The following is a 20,989-nucleotide window of genomic DNA, read 5'->3' on the forward strand; positions in this document are numbered from 1 at the left end:
GGAAGCATCTCCCCGGGCTATCAAAAAGAGGAGGTACTTGGGTTTTGTGTTGACTTCATTCCTGACCTTAAGAAGAATGGTCTCCCTCAATCGCGGTATGAGGGGAGACTGGCTGGAAAAGGCACGCTAGAAGCGGACTCAATAATATCTAGGGACTGGCATTCTTGGACTCAAGCACATTGCACAGTTCTACATAATTATACCTTAGTGACCCCGTATGTTAATGAACACAAGAATATTCTGTGCTCCAAACACCCGGAGCAGTGTGACGACTGGATTACATGTAAACACATCAGGACTTTTGGTAGTTGGTTGCAAACACATCTCATGGGTGAAAACACTGTTGAAGATGAGTTGTACTCGTTGGCCAGGTACCATCCTCGACTGTATTGACTTGCAAAGGGTACGAGATAAATGGAAATATATTTTACACGATCGCCCAAGATAAAAAGAGCACCAGCCAAAACAATGGTGTCCGCTTTGATGCAGAAAACACCAATATGGGAAAGGACACATATTATGGTTACATTGTGGACATATGGGAACTTGATTATGGACATGATTTTAAGGTCCCTTTGTTTCGGTGCAAATGGGTCAATCTGTCAGGAGACGGGGTACAGGTAGACCCGCAATACGGAATGACAACAGTGGATCTAAACAATCTTGGGTACACACACGAACCACTCGTCCTAGCCAATTATGTGGCGCAGGTTTTCTATGTGAAGAACACGTCTACCAAGCCGAGAAAAAAAAAGATAAGGAAGCGAATACATCATACGATAAGCCAAAGCGCCACATAGTTCTTTCAAGGAAAAGAGACATCGTGGGAGTGGAGGGCAAGACTGGCAAGTCTGAAAATTACGAAAAGTTTCATAAAATTCCTCCCTCCAAAGTGAAGGCTGACCCAAGTACCCTGTTAAGCGATGAAGATTACCCATGGTTACGGCGTAATAACCAAGGGACACACGTGAAGAAAAAGTGAAGGATTTCTCTCCAGAACTATTATGATGATGGCTCTGATGTGGATTTTATTAAGCAAAGAATTTAAATGCCAAATTAAATGAAGTCTAGAGTCGAAAGAGATTGTCCATTTTGTACATGAAGTGCATTCAGTTTTTGCCGTAACCATCAAAACTTTTTAGCACATGCTTTGTGGGTGAAATGATGATACCATGACAACTTTCAACCTTTTCAGAGATTATTTGTACTGCTTTTCAATTTCAGGGTCTTTTAGCTCCAACAAATCAGTAAATGCATGAAAAATACCAAATAAAGCGAGAGAGGCTTAAAAATTGATGATCTGGCTTTGAATGGTGTATTTTGAACGCACAAAAAGTCTGGAGTTGAATAAGTTAAACAAATGAAATGCCTTTGTAACATATGAGTTTTCGTCCGAAACCGAGATACTTCGAAAGAGATTGTCCATTTTGTACATGAAGTGCATCCAGTTTTTGCCGTAACCCTCTCAACTTTTTAGCACATGCTATGTGGGTGAAATGACGATACCATACCAACTGTCGACCTTTTCAAAGTCCATTTGTGATGCTTTCCAATTTCAGGGCAATTTAGTTTAGCTCAAAGAATGAACTAATAGCAAAATGAATGAATTAAAAAGCTTTTATAAAACTCTAATAGCAAAAAGAATGAACTTAAAAGTTTGTATAAAACTCTAATAACAAAAAGAATGAACTAAAAAGAATCAATTAAATATGATATTCTTAAATAGCAAAAAGAATCAACTAAAAAGAATAAAAATAATATTAACTAAAATTATCAAAATATTTATTTGTTAAAAACTTTAAGAGTAAAATGAATTTTCATAAAGTGATTTTTGTTACAAACTTTAATATAATTTTTCATAAAGTATTTTTTAAACTCTAATAAAAATCAACTAAAAAGAATCAATAAAAAATAAAACGTATGCAACTAAAATTATATAATATTTATGTAACTAAAATTATATAAAATTTATGCAACTAAAATTATATGACTAAAGATAACAAAATGCAAAAAAATAAAAAATGTAAAAACATAACAAATGAAAAAATGCCACCTACTAGGTCATCATGGCCTGCATACGGCTAGAAACCCTACACGATAGTTGGGCTAACATGCAGGCCCGCAAAAGGCCAAGTAGGCCCACAGACACACATAATTGGTTTAGGCCCATAGGCCTGCATATGAGAGGAGTTCGAGAGGGTTGACGCAGCCGCCCTTATAAACCACTCCCGGCTCCTCTCAGCTAGCGAGGTAGAACTAAACGTCCACCATCCCGCGCCAGCGTCACGAAGAGCCATTTAGTCCCGGTTGGAGCCACCAACCGAAACTAAAGCCGTTTGCTTCCCGCCCTTTCGGCTGGTGAGAAGGAGCTTTACTCCTGGTTGGTGCCTAAAACAGGGACTAAAGCCCCCCCCCCCTTTAGTTTCTGTTGGAGCCACCAACCGGGACTAAAGCCCTTTGAGCTTTAGTCCCGGTTGGTGGCTCCAACCGAGACTAAAGCCCCTCTTTAGTTTCTGTTGGAGCCACCAACCGGGACCAATGCTCTGGGTATATAAGCAGCACTTAGGAAATTTTCAAAGTTCATCTACAGTTTCCCCCCACGACGCCGAGCACCTCGACACTGTCAGGCTGCCTCGATGTCGTTGCCCGCTCCCCTCGCCGCACCCTGCCCAGGCGCCGTCGCCGTCGCCGCCCCCGAGCCCGCACCCCTGCACAGCCCCCGAGCCCTCGCCCCTGTTGTCGCCGTCGCCGGCCCCGAGCCCGCGCCCCTGCCCCGCCCCCGCCATCGCCGTCGCCGTCGCCACCGTCGAGCCCGCGCGCTCTCCCTCCTCCCTAAGCCCTCGCCGCCCCCGCTGTGAGCCACCGCCGCCCCGGCCCGTTGTCCATTTTTTTTGTTTATTAATTATGTTTATGTTTTTTTTGTTCATATATAATGTAGATGTATATGTATGTATGGATGGATGGATGAAAATACTGATATGATGAATCTTTTTTGTTCATAGACTTTTTTATGTTCATAGAGCTAATATTTTTTTGTTCATATATAATATAGATGTATATGTATGTGTATGTATGGATGGATGTATGTATGTATATAGAAAATATTGATATGATGATTTTTTTTGTTCATAGAAATTCATAGAAAACTAACCGTAACTCCGATGAAAATAATTTATATATGAAAATCGATGAGAAAAATATGACCAACCGTAGGAGTCCCTAACGATCGCCAGTGAGGAGTCCCCGACGGTTGTAGGAGGAGTCCCCGACGGTCGTAGGAGCAGTCCCCAACGATGGCCAGTGAGGAGTCCCCGACGATGGCCGGTGAGGAGTTGAAAAGCTCAAGTATCAGTGGTTCGAGACGTAGGAAAACTATTCCCCAACTCGGTAACAGGTGAAGCAATCGTGTCCCCCGTTCAAGGTGTTTACCGGTGTCGCTAATGTTGATCCGGGGGTAGTGGCCGCTAATTATCCTGGTTTCACCACTACTGATTTCGTAAGTGAAGATGTACAGTATGAGATTGCCCCAATAGTAGCCATTAGATACGAGCACGGGAAACCTCTCGTCAAACTTGACCGAACTATCAACAATGATGCGAAGACTACATAATTGATACTTGAATGCCTCCAAGGATGCACGAATCCCATCGATACAGAGAACAACTTGCTAAATGCGTTACTTCGACAACATGAAAGAAGGGAAATACTATTTCCTTACAACTTGGGGTGAGTGCCGTTACTAGCTAATTTTCTTCTGCACGTTCTATTTAGCTTACTTGAGGTTATAAGTGTAATTGATGAGTTATGTGTCCGTAGGTTTCACTTTGTTCTGTTAATCATTAGGGTTGACGAGGGAGTAGTACTTGTCTTGGACTCGCTACGTAAAAACCCTGCACACTTGGTACCAATTACTGAAATGCTCGACAAGCAAGTTCAATCATTATCGCACCATATCCACAACTTTCTTTCATTTCATGATATCAAGTAATCGTTTTCTTTGCCGTGCAGGGTTTGGAAAAAGTTCACCAAGAAAGCTAAAGGTGAATGGAATAAGGAGTTGCGATTTTCCTTCTCCAAAGTAAGTAGTACTAGCTAGTTCCGCACATCCGCCATTAATTCTAGTTTCAATATCATTATCATGCTTGATTATTATTTTGATTGAACTCTATTCTCGTAAAGTACTGCTTGAAGCAGGAATCCGGGAATAATTTATGTGAATTCTTCGTTTGCGAGTGGATTCACCAGACAACCTGTGAGAAGGGCAGGTGTTTTAAAGAACTTGAAGTACGTAAACAATATTCACATTTTTATTTTATTACCATCAACTGTGTTGAGTTTCATTCATATATATACTTATTGACCCCCTTCTTTAAAATAGATCGCGCGGAAGCTGGACGCACTCCTACAAACTGATCGCATACGAGCAATTCAAGAGGAGTTAACGGAATTCTTTATTGAGCATATGTCATACCATCAGACGGGGAGCATTGTGCCTCCACACCGCTCCAAACGGAGATTAGCATTCACAAGGGTGTGAACTTCGGGATACATCATCGTTTCTATGTGTTTCGGTTATCTCTTACCCGGTCCCTTTACTTGTGCACTTTACTTTGTGATAGTCATATTGTTTCATGTTATATATCTTGTCATCATTTACTTTTTTATCTTACTTAGCATAATATGTTGGTGTACATAGGTGAGCCTAGTTGATTTAGCTTTTATGCTTGACAAATTAAACGCTAATTTTATTTTGTATTTATTCAAGCCTAAACCATAATTATTTTAAAGCACCTATTCACCAACAAACATTTTTCCTTGCTCAAGGACAGACATCTGCATTCCGAAAGATGGTAACGAGTCGGGAAAGCCAACAACATACAACAAAACCAAGTTAATAGTAAACAACCAACTAGGTAGTTTCAAAAATAAACTAGGTAAAGAGTGTAAAAAAATTACGGGACGTCATCCTAGCGGACACAACCTGGTATTGAATTGGCAGAGATGTTGACACATGAGAACAAGTTTTGTTTGAAGACTTGCGAGGATGGAATTCCTACGCAAGATTCCTCATGTTCTTTCATAATCGCGCACAAAAGCCAGACACATATTGAACATTGTCTACATCTGCAGAGATACATAGACCCCATCATGTAAGGAATCATATGTAGCCATGCTATTTTTCCTTCCATTGCTACCACTTTGGACCATAAGCGGCGATCTGCTCCTCCAGCTTCATCCAAATAGCAACAGATTAATTATTACAACATGTGTAAAGAGCATATTGGTGGTCAAGTCAAAAGGTTTCACAAATCTTCCATGTTACAAGGTGGTCGGTATCTTATTCCGGTATTTTCCTAAGCTTAATTTACGCTTAAAAGCAAAGAAATTATACTGCTTAGAAGTACCCCATATAACTATTGAATCGTGATGACAAAAATAAAGACAGACATATTTTAGATACCTCAGAAACCAAACAATCTATCTAGACAAATATCAACAACAACAAGAATGAGATCAAGTTCTTTTTTACTATCTTAAATGATCCATGCATGTCCGATCGTTAGATTATGATACTAGTAAGAAGTTGGAAGTCATAAGCCAACATATGCACATAAGTGGATACCTGCATCATAGTCTCGAACTTGCTGCGCACATCAGAGAACTCATTCCAAGCAAGGTTCAACGCCATGAGGCACCTGTAAGAATGCAATCATACCACACAGTCAAATTCTGGACACAGTAATCAAGTGGACTGAACTGGCAGTGGTTCGGAAAGCATAACCCTTTGCTTGGAAAAATGAACTCTAGCCATATCAGACTTAGTCATGCTATAAACATAAGTCTAGAACTAACAAGTCACAGAAGAATAATTGAAGAGGTGTATTCATATAATAAACCGAGTAATACCACCACATGGTTGCAAATGAAGTGAACGAGGAGGTTAGTGCTATGAGCTAAATATAGTGCCAACAGAAAAGGAAATCAGTCGGCAGGTTTACAATAGAATGTAAACAATATAGGGTGCAGATAATAATCATTGTGCAACATATATAATAAGGTACTAAGTACTGACCTTTCTTTGCTTCTTGCCTCATAGAACCGACGGAATTGCATGCAGGAGTGATTCACTTTCTTAGCACCAACACTGATACATACCAAGAAGAGCAAGATCAGGACACCGGGATTTTCTCAAGCCTATCAAACGCTAGTGCTGCATGTTGATCCCCATAACTGTACTAGGGATTTTATAATAATATTTTCTCAAGGAGCAATTTCCTATCATCGTTACTAAACCTGAAAAATAAATAGCATTAGCCTTAAATGTGATGGTAGATCAGTAGTATACTAGAGATATTTACAACACGATAAAGTTTCAGTTGCCGAGCCATAACGTTGGCACGAATATTGACAATTCCATTATAGCAAACACAAGTAAATTCGGCTCTTCTAACTATTGCCATATGACAGCGCGATCGACACGAGCCACATGCCAACATATTGGAATAGAACAACATCAATACAATGGACAAAGCAGAAAAATGACCATAGGTGTTATGTAGAATATAGCATATCATTGATAACAGAAATGTTTGCAGAACCACGTTTTTTATTGCCTGCCTAGAATAACCCGTTAGCTAAATAATAGATTCATCGGTACTAGAAATGCACGCAAGCCGACAAAGTGTTCTCCTCGCAGAGATATTGCATTGACATTGCCAGGAATAACGACACGTGCGTAACACGATTAATCTCAACTCATATACGTCAGTGGATACAAGAGCCGCAAACGACACGGCGCCGACACACCCGATCAAAAACCTGGAGAAACGAGAAAAACTACCATCGGCGTTACATAATAGCAGATGATTAATACCAGAAATCTTTACAACACGACAAAGTATACCTCCTGCCAAGCCGTAACGGCTTTTCCGTTGGCATGAATATATACCGGTACTTCCATTACACGAAGCAAACTAAATTCGTCAATTCAAGTGACCATACGCATCTCAATCGTCACACGATATGAAAGCAACAAAGAAACAATCATACAGCTAAAAATGGACAGAAAGGGTTTATCATCATCAATTATACCTGTAGCTGCACCCCTTGAGCTGACGCACTAGGACGTCCACCATGTCGAAGTCAACCACGGGCTGGTTCCTGCGGACCTCAAAGCAGAGCAGAGACAAGATCGATGAGTACCCGAGCGAGGCGAGATAACAAGAGGAGAGGGAAAGAGGATGGCTTGGGGGCGGACAGCAGGGCGGCGATGTCGTTGAGGATCCTTTTGGTGTTGCTGATGAAGAGGTTGATGATGTCGGCGACGTAGCCCGGGGCTGCGGTGCCATCCTCCTCCATCGACTTGAGTTGGTGGAAATTTTCGTCCAGCATGCCCTAGATGAATCACATCGCATCACATCACATGACGAGAAGGCAAAGATAGATTAGTTAGCCAGCCGCCGGAACAACCACACGGCCGGCCGGCGTCTAGATGGGAGGGACGACGAGTGGATGGACTCACCGTGGCGAACATCGATGTGACAAGGGTGTTCAGCCGGTCCCTGAGCGCTGCATCTGCCATTGTTGAGGATGTGCGGGAGTGGATCTGGGGGCGGATCACCTGCTGATTGGAAGATGTGGTGGTGGTGGCGGAGTTGCAAGGCAGGGGATGGAAACCTTTATGTGGCGGGATGGTCTCCCACAGAAAGTGTTTGGCGGCGAGTGCTACGTTACCTCTACCTGCTTGGCCGGCATTCACGAGCTTGGAGCCTTGGAGACGGCATGCGTGCGTGCAGTGCATGAACGCATGCAGCTACAGGTTGAGAACTCCAGCTGCATCCAGATGATCGATGTGGAAATGGAGTAGTGCATCTTCTTTGGATCCTTCTGCTGTCCCGAGCCTGTGTGTGAACTGATGTCTGGTTCTCGTGTGCCTGGCCCGTGCGTGGGTTTTGTTGGGTTCAAGATCCTGTCTGCTGCCTTGCCGAAAGAAGGTGCCACCAGGCCAGTATTTGGGCTGTGGGTGACGGGCTTGGCCACTCGTTCTGTGCTCCACTGACCGGCCATGACAGCATCTCTTTAAAAACCTCGTGATATGTGCCCACGTGTTTAGAGTTTCGCCCCGTTTTATATATGTAGCGACATTCAAAAAAATGCACGCCTGAATGATACAAGATGGTGATGTAGTTCTCTTACAAAGTTGATCCTGAGATAACCGGCACACGCAGGACTCACGCGATTATGCTACCAGCAAAGATTACCGGAAGACCTAAACACATCCCACGCTAAGACCTAGTACGCTTAAGTTCCACGAAAACGCTTCAAGAGTGAGTGTGCCACATAGTGTCAGCACTCCCGAGTCCACACCAGAGAAAGGTATTCACCTGGAGCAGTAACACGGAGAGAAGAACCATGATGATGTCTTCAAGAAGAGTGCGGCACCCATGGGTGCCGCCGTCGTCGGTGCCAAGGCACGGAGCTTTCGCTTAGCAACTCACCTGTGTCACCACGAAGTCGCTAGGAGGAACGCATCGATGTAAGATCCCCAGATCCGTATCAGGACACCTCCCTCCGGGAGAGAGGGAAAGTCCGAGCTACCCACCACAACACCTCTCATTACCTACACGATTCGGGAGGAGAGCCATCACCGATGGAATGATGCCCGCCAAAGAGCAACAGTGCGGAGTACTATCCTGAGCTGCCACCACGGCATCCCTGTCGCTTGATAGGGTACACCGTTCACATCACAACCTACTCAACGACGGTAGGAAGAGCGATGACACACCACCTACTTGAAGAACATCAGTCTCGGAGTCTAGATAGACCCCTCTACTGTAGGAGGCACCCACACTTGTGTCCCAGCCAATATGCGATGGATTGAGACAAACACGACTCCGAGACTGCTGATGGCCGCCGGCGAGCCAGCCCCAAGCCCTTGGCCAAGCGACCTCACACAACGCCATGTCCGTGGTCAAAATGAAACATATGATTTAAATTCAGAGTCCCAAAAATTATTTAAAAATGTTTCTTAATTCTCGATATAAACATAGCTCTTGCCAAAATTCTCAAACATTTGCTTAATTAAGGCCATCTTGGAAACATTGAATAAGAGATTTCCAAAGTTCTTTCCTTTACTTAAATTTTTTGAGCCTTGAATTTTCCTCAATTCATAATTAATTGAATTTGACATGATGTATGCTTCTAATGCATTTACTTACCGGTAATTACACTAACATTAAGAGGACTTTTACAATTCAATGGTCCACATGAGATGGCAATCGTTGAAGAGCACGTGGCAACCGTCAGCAAAGAGATGTGGTCTTGACTTGGTCGAGAAACCCTGAATTTTGGATGGCATAGCTCTCTCGTAGCCGCAGCCGAGCAGTCACTACCACCACCACACGCGACCTGACACCAGGTGTCACTCGCTACCGCCAGGCCAGTGTAAATCACGTAGCCGCCCGTCGCACGGACGCAACCACGCCACCATTGTGCCACCACCACGCGTGCACGACGCCTCACCGCTGAACCCCACATGAACTCTGTCTCGCTACCCGAAAGAGTCGTCCTGCACTGGCCACCAACGGGTGAGTGGGATGGGAGGTCCCGTCGCCGCCGAATACAACTGAGCCTTTCCCATCAGTTCCTGACGGCTAGGGTTCCCTCCCCATCTGTCATGGGAATGACATGGGAGGGCGGGGAAAAGTACTCATATGAACATGTATACTGGTGGCTCGTGCAACATCATCAGCAATCAACAGGATTAGGTAGCGGCATGAATTGGGTATCCTAGAAAATTAGAGCCAACGGATGAGTTGGGCTTTGCTTGTCGCTTGGGCCCATTGGGCACGCCTTAGGCTTCTCTTGAAATGCATAATGAAGTACGTCGTGTAACATTCCCTCGCGTTTAGATTTGGCTTGACCCCAAGCCAATGCTCGATGGTACCATGCCTTGAGAGGAATCCCGTCTTCCCAGGATGTCGGTGATGCCTCCAGTGGATGAGGGCTTGCTCAACTTACTGATGGACCCTCTCCATAGTGTGTCGATCAGGAATGGCTCCTGATACCTGGAATTGAAGGTGTACGACATCGAGAATCGGCAGCTCACCCTGCATGGTGGTGTACGGCGGTATACTAGCTTGCAGTTGCAGAGACATGTTTGACAGGTGGATATGATTTTGCTCAGGGAAGACCATTTATATGCCACCACAACCATGCACTGCAATACCTGAAAGTGACAAAAATTGTGAAAAGCTAATTTGCGGTTAGCGCATGACGTGATGGATGACTGTGCATACAACTGCAACTTCAAATAAACCCAGTCTCGAACAACAAATACTCTATCCTAGAAACGACAGTCAGCCTTGTCCTTCATGTGTTGTTGAGCTTGGTTCGGATATTGTGGCAGGAGAGCCACCATTGTAGCCATCTCCCTGGTTCAAGCCCTTATATATGTCATCGCCTTGTTAGAGACGTTCTTAACTCCAAAGAAGAGAGGGTTTTGCCCGTAGAAGGCCTCTAACGGTGTAGATTTGAGGTTGGACTGGTATGAGATGTTGTACCAGAATTCCGTCAAGGCTAGTCAATCAGCCCATTTCTTAAAATAATTGTGAGTGAAGCAACCAAAGTAGAGTTCCAAGCACTTGTTAACACGCTCTGTCATACCATTATTTCCAAGCGCGTATTTATACCTGGATATATTCTTGAACTGAAAGTGACATTGTTTTATTCGCTCCCCTTTCCTTGTGGTAAATTTACATCGTTAGCTAATGTGCCGGAAAAAACGAACTTGAGTTGTATTTTAAATTACTAGTTTGTTATACACTATTCCTTGTGTTTTCTTATAGGTCTGCAGATATAAATACAAATTTGGCACAAATTTTGTATACTTGTTATTTTTAACACAATAAGACGAAGACACTCAAACATACGCGTACATACTTATCCTTATGAATGCACACACGTATACCCTACGCCTATGAGCACCTTCAATGTTAACAGGAGCGTCTCCTCAAGTGAACACACAATGCTGGAAGGCCTGAAAGAAGTTCTAAAAAATGCGAGCATCCGTGTCAAATATAGGATTGGAACCTTGATGGGGTAGGACTGTGCTCCTAACCATTCAACCGCAAGTTGGTACCTGTATATATGTTCTAATATAGTACTACGTATCGTATAGCACAAACCAGAATGTTAAATCGAATTTGTGAATGGATCAGCTCATGGATCTTTAATATCCCATGGTGCGCTAATAAAAATATGTAATGCATAGATTTTTATGGAGGTGACGATCTTTACACGGGCATGCTCGGCGTAGGTAACGGCGTTCGTGGCGGACAACACTTAAAAACCCAGGTTCTCCTATGCTTCATAGCACCTTGCCGCGCCAACGACTAGGTGACTGGATTCATGACCCCCTCGATGTTCTACCACGGCAACATTTCACACACCCTTCATCCTTCTCCTCTCCCTCCCAGAAAAATCTCGACCTCTCCTCCGCCCACATAGCTTGTTCATTCTCCGGTGATGGTTTTACGGGGGTTTTGGTGGTGGTGGAGACCAACCAGCGACACTCATATTGTACTAGCCAACATGGATTGGCACTCACTCAGGTGTAGTTTTAGAGAACCAACCAACCTTTACCATTGCTCACAGAGGCACCAACATTTCAAAAAATGGTAAAGAGACGTGTATGGAAAACCGAAGACACCATTAACCAACCAACCAGGTAAAGAGTTTACAAATTGCATGAGGCGGGAAAGCCCAACAGGCTCAACCTGATATAGACTTGACAGAGACATAGACATATGACAACGAACTTTTCGAAAAGTTGCTAGACAATAGTTCCTACGCAAGATTCCTCATATTATTTTATAACCGCCTCATAGCCATACACATGTTGAACATTGTTTGCATCTTCAGAGATAGATACACCCCATCATGGGAGGGATCACATTGGGGCTATGTTTTTTTTTTGCTTTGACAGCTACTACTTAGGACCATAGGCCGCGATCTGTTGCTCCAACTGCATCAAAAGAAGAATAGAATAATGATTATGACATGCCTAAAGCGCATAATGTTTGTCAAGTCACAAGGATTCACAAATCAGCCATGTTACAAGGTGGTTGGTATCTTATTCCGGTCATTTTCCACGTTGAGAAACAAAGAAATTATACGGCTTAAAACTACCCAATATAGCGACTGAAATGTCATGACTAAAAGTAAGACAGAAACATTTCAGATCCCTAATAAAACAAACAATATATCTAGATAAATATGAATAGCAAAAATAATGAGATCAAGCTTTCTTAAACAATCCATGATACCTGGAATTGAAGGTGTACGACATCGAGAATCGGCAGCTCAGCCTGCACGGTGGTGTATGGCGGCATACTAGCTTGCAGTTGCAGAGACATGTTTGACAGGTGGATACGATCTTGCTCAGGCAAGTCTATGGATGACTGGGCATACAACTACAACTTCAAATAAACCCAATCTCAAACAATAAATACTCTATCCAAGAGACGACAATCAGTCTTGTCCTTCATGTGTTGTTGAGCTTGGTTCAGATATTGTGGCAGGACAGCCACCATTGTAGCCATCTCCCTGGTTCAAGCCGATAGATCTGTCACCACCATGTTAGAGACGTTGTTAAGTCCAAAGAAGAGAGGGTTTTGGCCGTAGATGGCTTCTAAGGGTGTAGATTTGAGGGTGGACTGGTATGAGGTCTTGTACGAGAATTCCGTCAAGCCTAGTCAATCAGCCCATTTCTTCGGATAATTGTGAGGAAAGAAAACAAAGTAGAGTTCCAAGCACTTGTTAACTCGTTCTGTCGTACCATTATTTATATGCACGTATTTATATATGGATATATTCGTGAACTGAAAGTGACATTGTTTTATTTGCTCCCCTTTCGTTGTGGTAAATTTACATCACTAGCTAATGTGCCGGAAAAAACGAATTTGAGTTGTATTTTAAATTGCTAGTTTGTTATACACTATTCCTTGTGTTTTCTTATAGGGCTGCAGATATAAATACAAATTTGGTATACTTGTTATTTTTAACACAGTACAGACGAAGACGCTCCAACATGCGTGCACACACTCATCCTTATGAATGCACACACGTATACCCTACGCCTATGAGCATCTTCAAAAGACTAAACCGATATATCATCTTGAGATTGACGTCGCCACGAAAGCGTTCCTAGTCGACAGAAACGTCTCCTCCACTGATCACACAATGCTGGAAGGCCTGAAATAAGTTCTAGAAAATGGGAGCATCAATGCCAAATATAGGATTCGAACCCTGATGAGCTAGGATAGCACTGTCCTCCTAACCATTCAACTACAAGTTGGTACGTGTATATATGTTCTAATATAGTACTATGTTGATTTATCACTAGACTAAGTATCGTCTAGTGCTAACCAGAATGTTAAATCGAATTTGTGAATGGATCAGTTCATGGATCTTTGATATCCCATGGTGTGCTAATAAAAATATGTAATGTAAAGATTTTTATGGAAGTGACGATCTTTACACGGGCATGCTTGGTGTAGGTAACGGCGTCCGTGGCGGACAACGGTGAAGAAACCCAGGTTCTCCTATGCTTCACAACACTCTGCCGCGCCAACCACTAGGTCATTGGATTCATGACCCCCTCGATGTTCTACCACGGCAAAATATCACACACCCTTCATCCTTCTCTCCCCCTCCCGGAAAAATCTCGTCCTCTTCTCCGCCCACATAGCTGGTTCATTCTCCGGTGATGGTTTTCCAGAGGTTCTGGTGGTAGTGGAGACCAACCAACGACACTCCTATTGTACTAGCCAACATGGATTGGCACTCACTCAGGTGTAGTTTTAGAGAACCAAACAACCTTTCCCCTTGCTCACAGAGAGGCACCAACATTTCAAAAAAGGTAAAGAGATGTGTATGACAAACTGAAGACACCATTAACCAACCAACCGGGTAAAGAGTTTACAAATTGCATGAGACGGGAAAGCTCAACAGGCTCAACCTGATATAGACTTGACAGAGACATAGACACATGACAACGAACTTTTTGAAAAGTTGCTAGACTATAGTTCCTTCGCAAGATAACTCATATTATTTTATAACGGCCTCAAAGCCAGACACATGTTGAACATTCTTTGCATCTTCAGAGATAGATACACCCCATCATGGGAGGGATCACATTGGGGCTTTTTTTTTTGCTTTGACTGCTACTAGTTAGGACCATAGGCCGCGATCTGTTGCTCCAGCTGCATCAAGAGAAGAATAGAATAATGATTACGGCATGCCTAAAGCGCATAATGTTTATCAAGTCACAGGGATTCACAAATCAGCCATGTTACAAAGTGGTCGGTATCTTATTCCGGTCATTGGCCACATTGAGAAACAAAGAAATTATACGGCTTAAAACTACCCAATATAGCGACTGAAATCTCATGACAAAAAATAAGACAGGAACGTTTCAGATCCCTAATAAAACAAACAATATATCTAGATAAATATCAATAGCAAAAATAATGAGACCAAGCTTTCTTAAACAATCCATGACCAATCCGTAGATTATAACACTAGTCAGAATTTGGAAGTCAAAAGCCAACATAGGCACATAAGGGGCTACCTGCATCATTTTCTGGAACTTGTTGCACACATCGGAAAACTCATTCCTAAGAAGAGCCAGCGCCATGAGGCACCTGCAGTAATGCAAACATACCACATTGTCAAATTATGTAGGGAATAATTACCCAAATTGAACTGTGGAAATCGTAAGCCTCTGCATGAACAAAAAAATACATCTAGCCATCTCAGACTTAGTCATGCTATAAACGTAAGTCTAAAACTACCAAGTTACAATAGAATAATCAAAGAGGCATATTCAGTAATGAACCAAGTTCTACCATCACATGGTTGCACATAAAGTGAACGCCAGTCCTTAAGAATATTAGATTGGTATGAACATAGTATAGTGGTATAAAATAGGAAATTAGCGGGCAGGTTTACATATAGAATGTGAACAATAGAGAGTGTGGAGAATAATTATTGTGCAACATATATAATAAGGTACTAAATATACTGACCCTTCTTTGCTTCTTGCCTCGATGTACTGATTGAAGTGCATGCAGGAGAGGTTCACTTTCTTAGCACCGACACTGATACAGGCCAAAAAGATCAAGATCAGGACACTATAAGTTTCTGAAACATATTAAACGTTGCTGCTGTCATAATGATGTTCTCAAGGAGCCATTTTATCTAGGGGTTGTAAACACAATAAATTGTTTGATCAATCATAAAAATAAATAGCGGTAGCGTTAAATACAATTGTAGATGTACTACTGTACCAGAGATATTTACAACAAGTTAAAGTTTCACTTGTCCAACCATAACCTTTGGGTGACTATAGATGATTTAATTACAAAAAAACACAACTAAATTTGGCTTTTCTAATTACAGCTATGTGATAGTGCGAACGACAGGTGCCACATGCCCAAGAAGTACACACCCCGTGCCAGCTCATGTGAACAAACTAGAAAAACGACCATTGGCATTATGTAGAATAGCCGATCATTGATACCATAATCATTGCCCGTAGAAGGCTTCTAAGGGTGTAGATTTGAGGGTGCACTGGTATGAGATGTTGTACCAGAATTCCGTCAAGGCTAGTCAATAATTATGAGCAAAGCAACCAAAGTAGGGTTTCAAGCACTTGTTAACAGGCTCTGTCATACCATTATTTCCAAGCGCGTATTTATATCTGGATATATTCTTGAACTGAAAGTGACATTGTTTTATTTGCTCCCCTTTCCTTGTGGTAAATTTACATCATTAGCTAATGTGCCGGAAAAAACGAATTTTAGTTGTATTTTAAATAACTAGTTTGTTATACACTATTCCTTGTGCTTTCTTATAGGTCTGCAGATATAAATACAAATTTGGCACAAATTTTGTATACTTGTTATTTTTAACACAATACAGACGAAGACGCTCAAACATACGCGCACACACTCATTCTTATGAATGCACACACGTATACCCTACGCCTATGAGCACCTTCAAAGTTAACAGGAACGTCTCCTCCAGTGAACACACAATGTTGGAAGGCCTGAAAGAAGTTCTAAAAATGCGAGCATCCGTGTAAAATATGATTTTTATGGAAGTGACGATCTTTACACGGGCATGCTCGACGTAGGTAACGGCGTCCGTGGCGGACAACACTTAAGAAACCCAGGTTCTCCTATGCTTCACAGCACCCTGCCGCGCCAACCACTAGGTCACTGGATTCATGACCCCCTCGATGTTCTACCACGGCAACATTTCACACACCCTTCATCCTTCTCTCCCCCTCCCGGAAAAATCTCGTCCTCTCCTCCGCCCACATAGCTGGTTCATTCTGCAGTGATGGTTTTACGGGGTTTTCGGTGGTGGTGGAGACCAACCAGCGACACTCATATTGTACTAGCCAACATGGATTGGCACTCACTCAGGAGTAGTTTTAGAGAACCAAACAACCTTTCCCATTGCTCACAGATAGGTACCAACATTTCAAAAAAACGGTAAAGAGACTTGTATGAAAAACCGAAGACACCATTAACCAACCAACCAACCAGGTAAAGAGTTTACAAATTGCATGAGGCGGGAAAGTCCAATAGGCTCAACCTAATATAGACTTGACAGAGACATAGACACATGACAACGAACTTTTTGAAAAGTTGCTAGACAATAGTTCCTACCCAAGATTCCTCATATTATTTTATAACCCCCTCAAAGCCATACACATGTTGAACATTGTTTGCATCTTCAGAGATAGGTACACCCCATCATGGGAGGGATCACATTGGGGCTATGTTTTTTTTTTGCTTTGACTGCTACTATTTAGGACCATAGGCCGCGATCTGTTGCTCCAGCTGCATTAAAAGAAGAATAAAATAATGATTATGACATGCCTAAAGCGCATAATGTTTGTCAAGTCACAAGGATTCACAAATCAGCCATGTTACAAGGTGGTTGGTATCTTATTCCGGTCATTGCCCACGTTGACAAACAAAGAAATTATACGGCTTAAAACTACCAAATCTAGCGACTGAAATGTCATGACTAAATATAAGACAGAAACATTTCAGACCCCTAATAAAACAAACAGTATATCTAGATAAATATCAATAGCAAAAATAATGAGATCAAGCTTTCTTAAACAATCCATGACTGATCCGTAGATTATGACACTAGTCAGAATTTGGAAGTCAAAAGCCAACATAGGCACATAAGGGGCTACCTGCATCATTGTCTGGAACTTGTTGCACACATCGCAAAACTCATTCCTAAGAAGAGCCAGCGCCATGAGGCACCTGCGATAATGCAAACATACCACATTGTCAAATTCTGTAGTGAATAATTACGCGAATTGAACTGTGGAAATCATAAGCCTCTGCATGAAAAAAAATACATCTAGCCATCTCAGACTTAGTCATGCTATAAATGTAAGTCTAGAACTACCAAGTTACAATAGAATAATCATAGAGGCATATTCAGTAATGAACCAAGTTCTACCATCACATGGTTGCACATAAAGTGAACGCCAGTCCTTGAGAATATTAGATTGGTATGAACATAGTATAGTGGTATAAAATAGGAAATTAGCGGGCAGGTTTACATATAGAATGTGAACAATAGAGAGTGTGGAGAATAATTATTGTGCAACATATATAATAAGGTACTAAATATACTGACCCTTCTTTGCTTCTTGCCTCGATGTACTGATTGAAGTGCATGCAGGAGAGGTTCACTTTCTTAGCACCGACACTGATACAGGCCAAAAAGATCAAGATCAGGACACTATAAGTTTCTGAAACATATTAAACGTTGCTGCTGTCATAATGATGTTCTCAAGGAGCCATTTTATCTAGGGGTTGTAAACACAATAAATTGTTTGATCAATCATAAAAATAAATAGCGGTAGCGTTAAATACAATTGTAGATGTACTACTGTACCAGAGATATTTACAACAAGTTAAAGTTTCACTTGTCCAACCATAACCTTTGGGTGACTATAGATGATTTAATTACAAAAAAACACAACTAAATTTGGCTTTTCTAATTACAGCTATGTGATAGTGCGAACGACAGGTGCCACATGCCCAAGAAGTACACACCCCGTGCCAGCTCATGTGAACAAACTAGAAAAACGACCATTGGCATTATGTAGAATAGCCGATCATTGATACCATAATAATTGTTTGTAGAACAATAAATTTATTCACCCGCAAAAAAAGAACAATAAATTTATATTGCCAGTCTAGAATATTGCCATTAGCTAAATAATAATAGATTTGTCCTCAAGACGACAAAGTATTCCTTGAAGAGCTATATCATCACCATTGGCATGGATAATGATGATTCCATGTGTAACACAACAGAACTCAGATCTTATACTTATGTGTATCCGACAACCGCAAACGACACCACGCCGACGCATCCGATCATAAACGTGGACACACCAAAAAACTACCATCGGGGTTACACACATAAATATTCCAAATTCATAATACCAGAAACGTTCACAACGCGGCGTAGTAACCATAATATTGCCGTTAGCATGAATACCGGTACTTCCGCTACATGAAACACAAGTAAACTGGCCACTTCTACCTATGACAACACACAACGCAAACAATGACATAAACTGCTTGCCCAAGACAAACACATCTAAATCACACCGACATGGATGCGGCGGAGAACAAACAAACAGTTATAAATGGGCGTGAGAAAGAAAAGGGCTTATCATCATCACCTGCAGCTGCAGCCCTTGAGCCGATGCACCAGGTCGTCCACCTTGTCGAAGTCTGGCACGGGCTCGTTCCTGCGAATCGGAAAGCAGAGAGAATGAAATCAGTACCGAAGATGGGATGACGAAAGCAGATAGAGAGAGTGGAGGGGTTGGGGGCTGACAGCAGGCCGGCGATGTCGTTGATGATCCCGTTGGCGTTGCCGATGAAGAGGTTTATGACCTCGGCGACCAAGCCCGGGCCTGTGCTGCCATCCTCGTCCATCGACTGCAGGTACTGGAAATACTCGTCCACCGTACCCTACATGGAATGGATCACATCACATCACGAGAAGGCAAGCCAGCAAATCAGCAACCACAAGGGGTCTAGATGGGGGGCATGGACACACCGTAGCGAACATGGACGTGACGAGGGCGTTCAATTGGGCCCTGAGCGCGGCGGCAGACATGGCGAGAGATCCGGTGGCGGAGCTGCTGGTGCTGATGGGATCCAAAGCTGTGGTGGCGGCGGCGGCGGAGTGCTCGAGGGAGAGTGAAGAGGGCTCGGGGACGGAAGACCTTATATACCCCCACGACGCATTAACTTTAGTGGCTCGGCCGGAAGCCCTTTACGAGCTAAAGGTTGAAGACGCCGTATGCAGCCAGATGGGCGTCCACTGGCCCAAGTGTGTTTACGAACAAGAAGTTTAGTGGTGGCTGGCCGAGATTGTCGTATGGGAAATCATCAACGATCAACAGCTAGGTTTGTTTGATAGTGGTGGCTGGCTGAGATTGTCGTTGGTTAATTATTATTGCATGTCTTGTACGAATCATAGCCGTATTGGTGTGTCGCACGCACGGTAAAAAGAGGCAGTTGCCATCACGTACTAGTGTGTGCACGAGTTCTTGTAAGAAATAAGTCCATACAAACACACATACATTGAACCCTACGAGTGTCTTAATAGATTTTTTTAACACAATATTAATGTAGACGCTCATACATACGCAGATACATTGAACCGTATAAGCACCTTCGAGAGACTGGCCAGTACATCATTTTAAAATTGACGAAGTCATCACACCGTCTTCATAGTAAACAGGAACGTCTCCTGCCACCAAATACACATCGCCAGAAGTTCTGAAATAAATCCAGAAAAATACGAGCACCGGTATCAAGTCTAGGACTTGAAGTCTGATGGGTTGCGGGTATCACTGTCCTCCTAACCATCCAACCAGAGGTTGATTCGCAAGTCTTAATAGGCTTAGTCAGTCTAGTTTGAGTCGGTTTAGGTTAGCTGCCTATAGCTCGTGAGGTTGATTATATAACATACACATGGTAGAGTTTTATTTTTATAGAGAGAAAATATTAATATCACGAAGATATCGATTACAGCTAGCTGCTGCAGCAAGAAAATATCACAAAAGATATCAACTCCTCTCAGCTGCAGCACACAAACCAACCGAAATACAAAAAAGGTCCTCACAAGTGACGCCTCCAAGAAGGGAAAGGTGCACGAGCGTCGTCGCGATTGAAGATGACTCAACACTCAAGGAGCACCACTAAAAATGAAATCCTCCAGTATTGCCACACCTGCTTGCCGCTGCAGCTCATGAAAGTTATCAAACACCAAACTCATGGGTACCGTGTCCAGAGTGGACACGAAAATCACGCGAGCCAAATCTGAGCACCGGCCTATGAAGCAAAGCCAACATCGCCTCGAAGGCCCGCTCCGGCATTACTGAACCTCCAATACCGTTGTCTACAGCATGAAAATTGACATACCGACATGTCCCATGGTATCAAAAAACTGTGGAGCTTCGTGTTAGGCCCTCATGAAGCCGCGTAGGCTGATATGGGCGCGCACGAAAGCTTCTCCCCCGACCTTGGTTGGTTGTCTAATGTGTGTGAGAGGTGGTGGGCAAAGGAGGAAGTTGTGACCCACTCCGGCCAGATCCATGGCCATCGTGTGGCCATCGCGTGGAGGTTGCCATCGTTTGATAAATCCACTACACAACAACCACCACGGCCAAGGAGAAGCAGCCCGACTCAAAAAAAATCATGCCCATCCGGTTTGTCGGGTGTTTACCCTTGGCAAAGCCTTCTCTTTTTTTGAGTGCATGCACTCGGCAAACCACTTGTGCTAGGTGTAAACGGCGACATCCACACTTTTATGTTTTGTCACTTTTTTCCCATGTAGTGGGTTTTGACACTCCGCAAAG

General features: G+C 42.9%; 2 protein-coding genes across 2 annotated transcripts; both read right to left on the minus strand.

The window, feature by feature from the left end:
• Positions 1-4,968: 4,968 nt before the first annotated feature.
• Positions 4,969-7,730, minus strand: LOC123446876 (histidine-containing phosphotransfer protein 2-like). The gene is made up of 6 exons (XM_045123417.1): positions 7,523-7,730; positions 7,259-7,395; positions 7,093-7,161; positions 6,074-6,145; positions 5,624-5,696; positions 4,969-5,230 (listed from the first exon to the last, which is right to left on the minus strand). The coding sequence occupies exons 1-6, from the start codon at positions 7,580-7,582 to the stop codon at positions 5,192-5,194; spliced, it is 450 nt and encodes a 149-aa protein (XP_044979352.1). The 5' UTR covers positions 7,583-7,730; the 3' UTR covers positions 4,969-5,191.
• A 6,359-nt stretch (positions 7,731-14,089) lies between these two features.
• LOC123446878 (histidine-containing phosphotransfer protein 2-like) lies at positions 14,090-19,332 on the minus strand. Its single transcript, XM_045123418.1, has 6 exons — positions 19,180-19,332; positions 18,955-19,091; positions 18,797-18,865; positions 17,737-17,808; positions 17,282-17,354; positions 14,090-14,264 (listed from the first exon to the last, which is right to left on the minus strand). The coding sequence occupies exons 1-6, from the start codon at positions 19,237-19,239 to the stop codon at positions 14,229-14,231; spliced, it is 447 nt and encodes a 148-aa protein (XP_044979353.1). The 5' UTR covers positions 19,240-19,332; the 3' UTR covers positions 14,090-14,228.
• Between the last annotated feature and the right edge of the window lie 1,657 nt (positions 19,333-20,989).

The sequence above is a fragment of the Hordeum vulgare genome, chromosome 4H, assembly GCF_904849725.1.
Source record: "Hordeum vulgare subsp. vulgare chromosome 4H, MorexV3_pseudomolecules_assembly, whole genome shotgun sequence".
NCBI lineage: Eukaryota > Viridiplantae > Streptophyta > Magnoliopsida > Poales > Poaceae > Hordeum > Hordeum vulgare.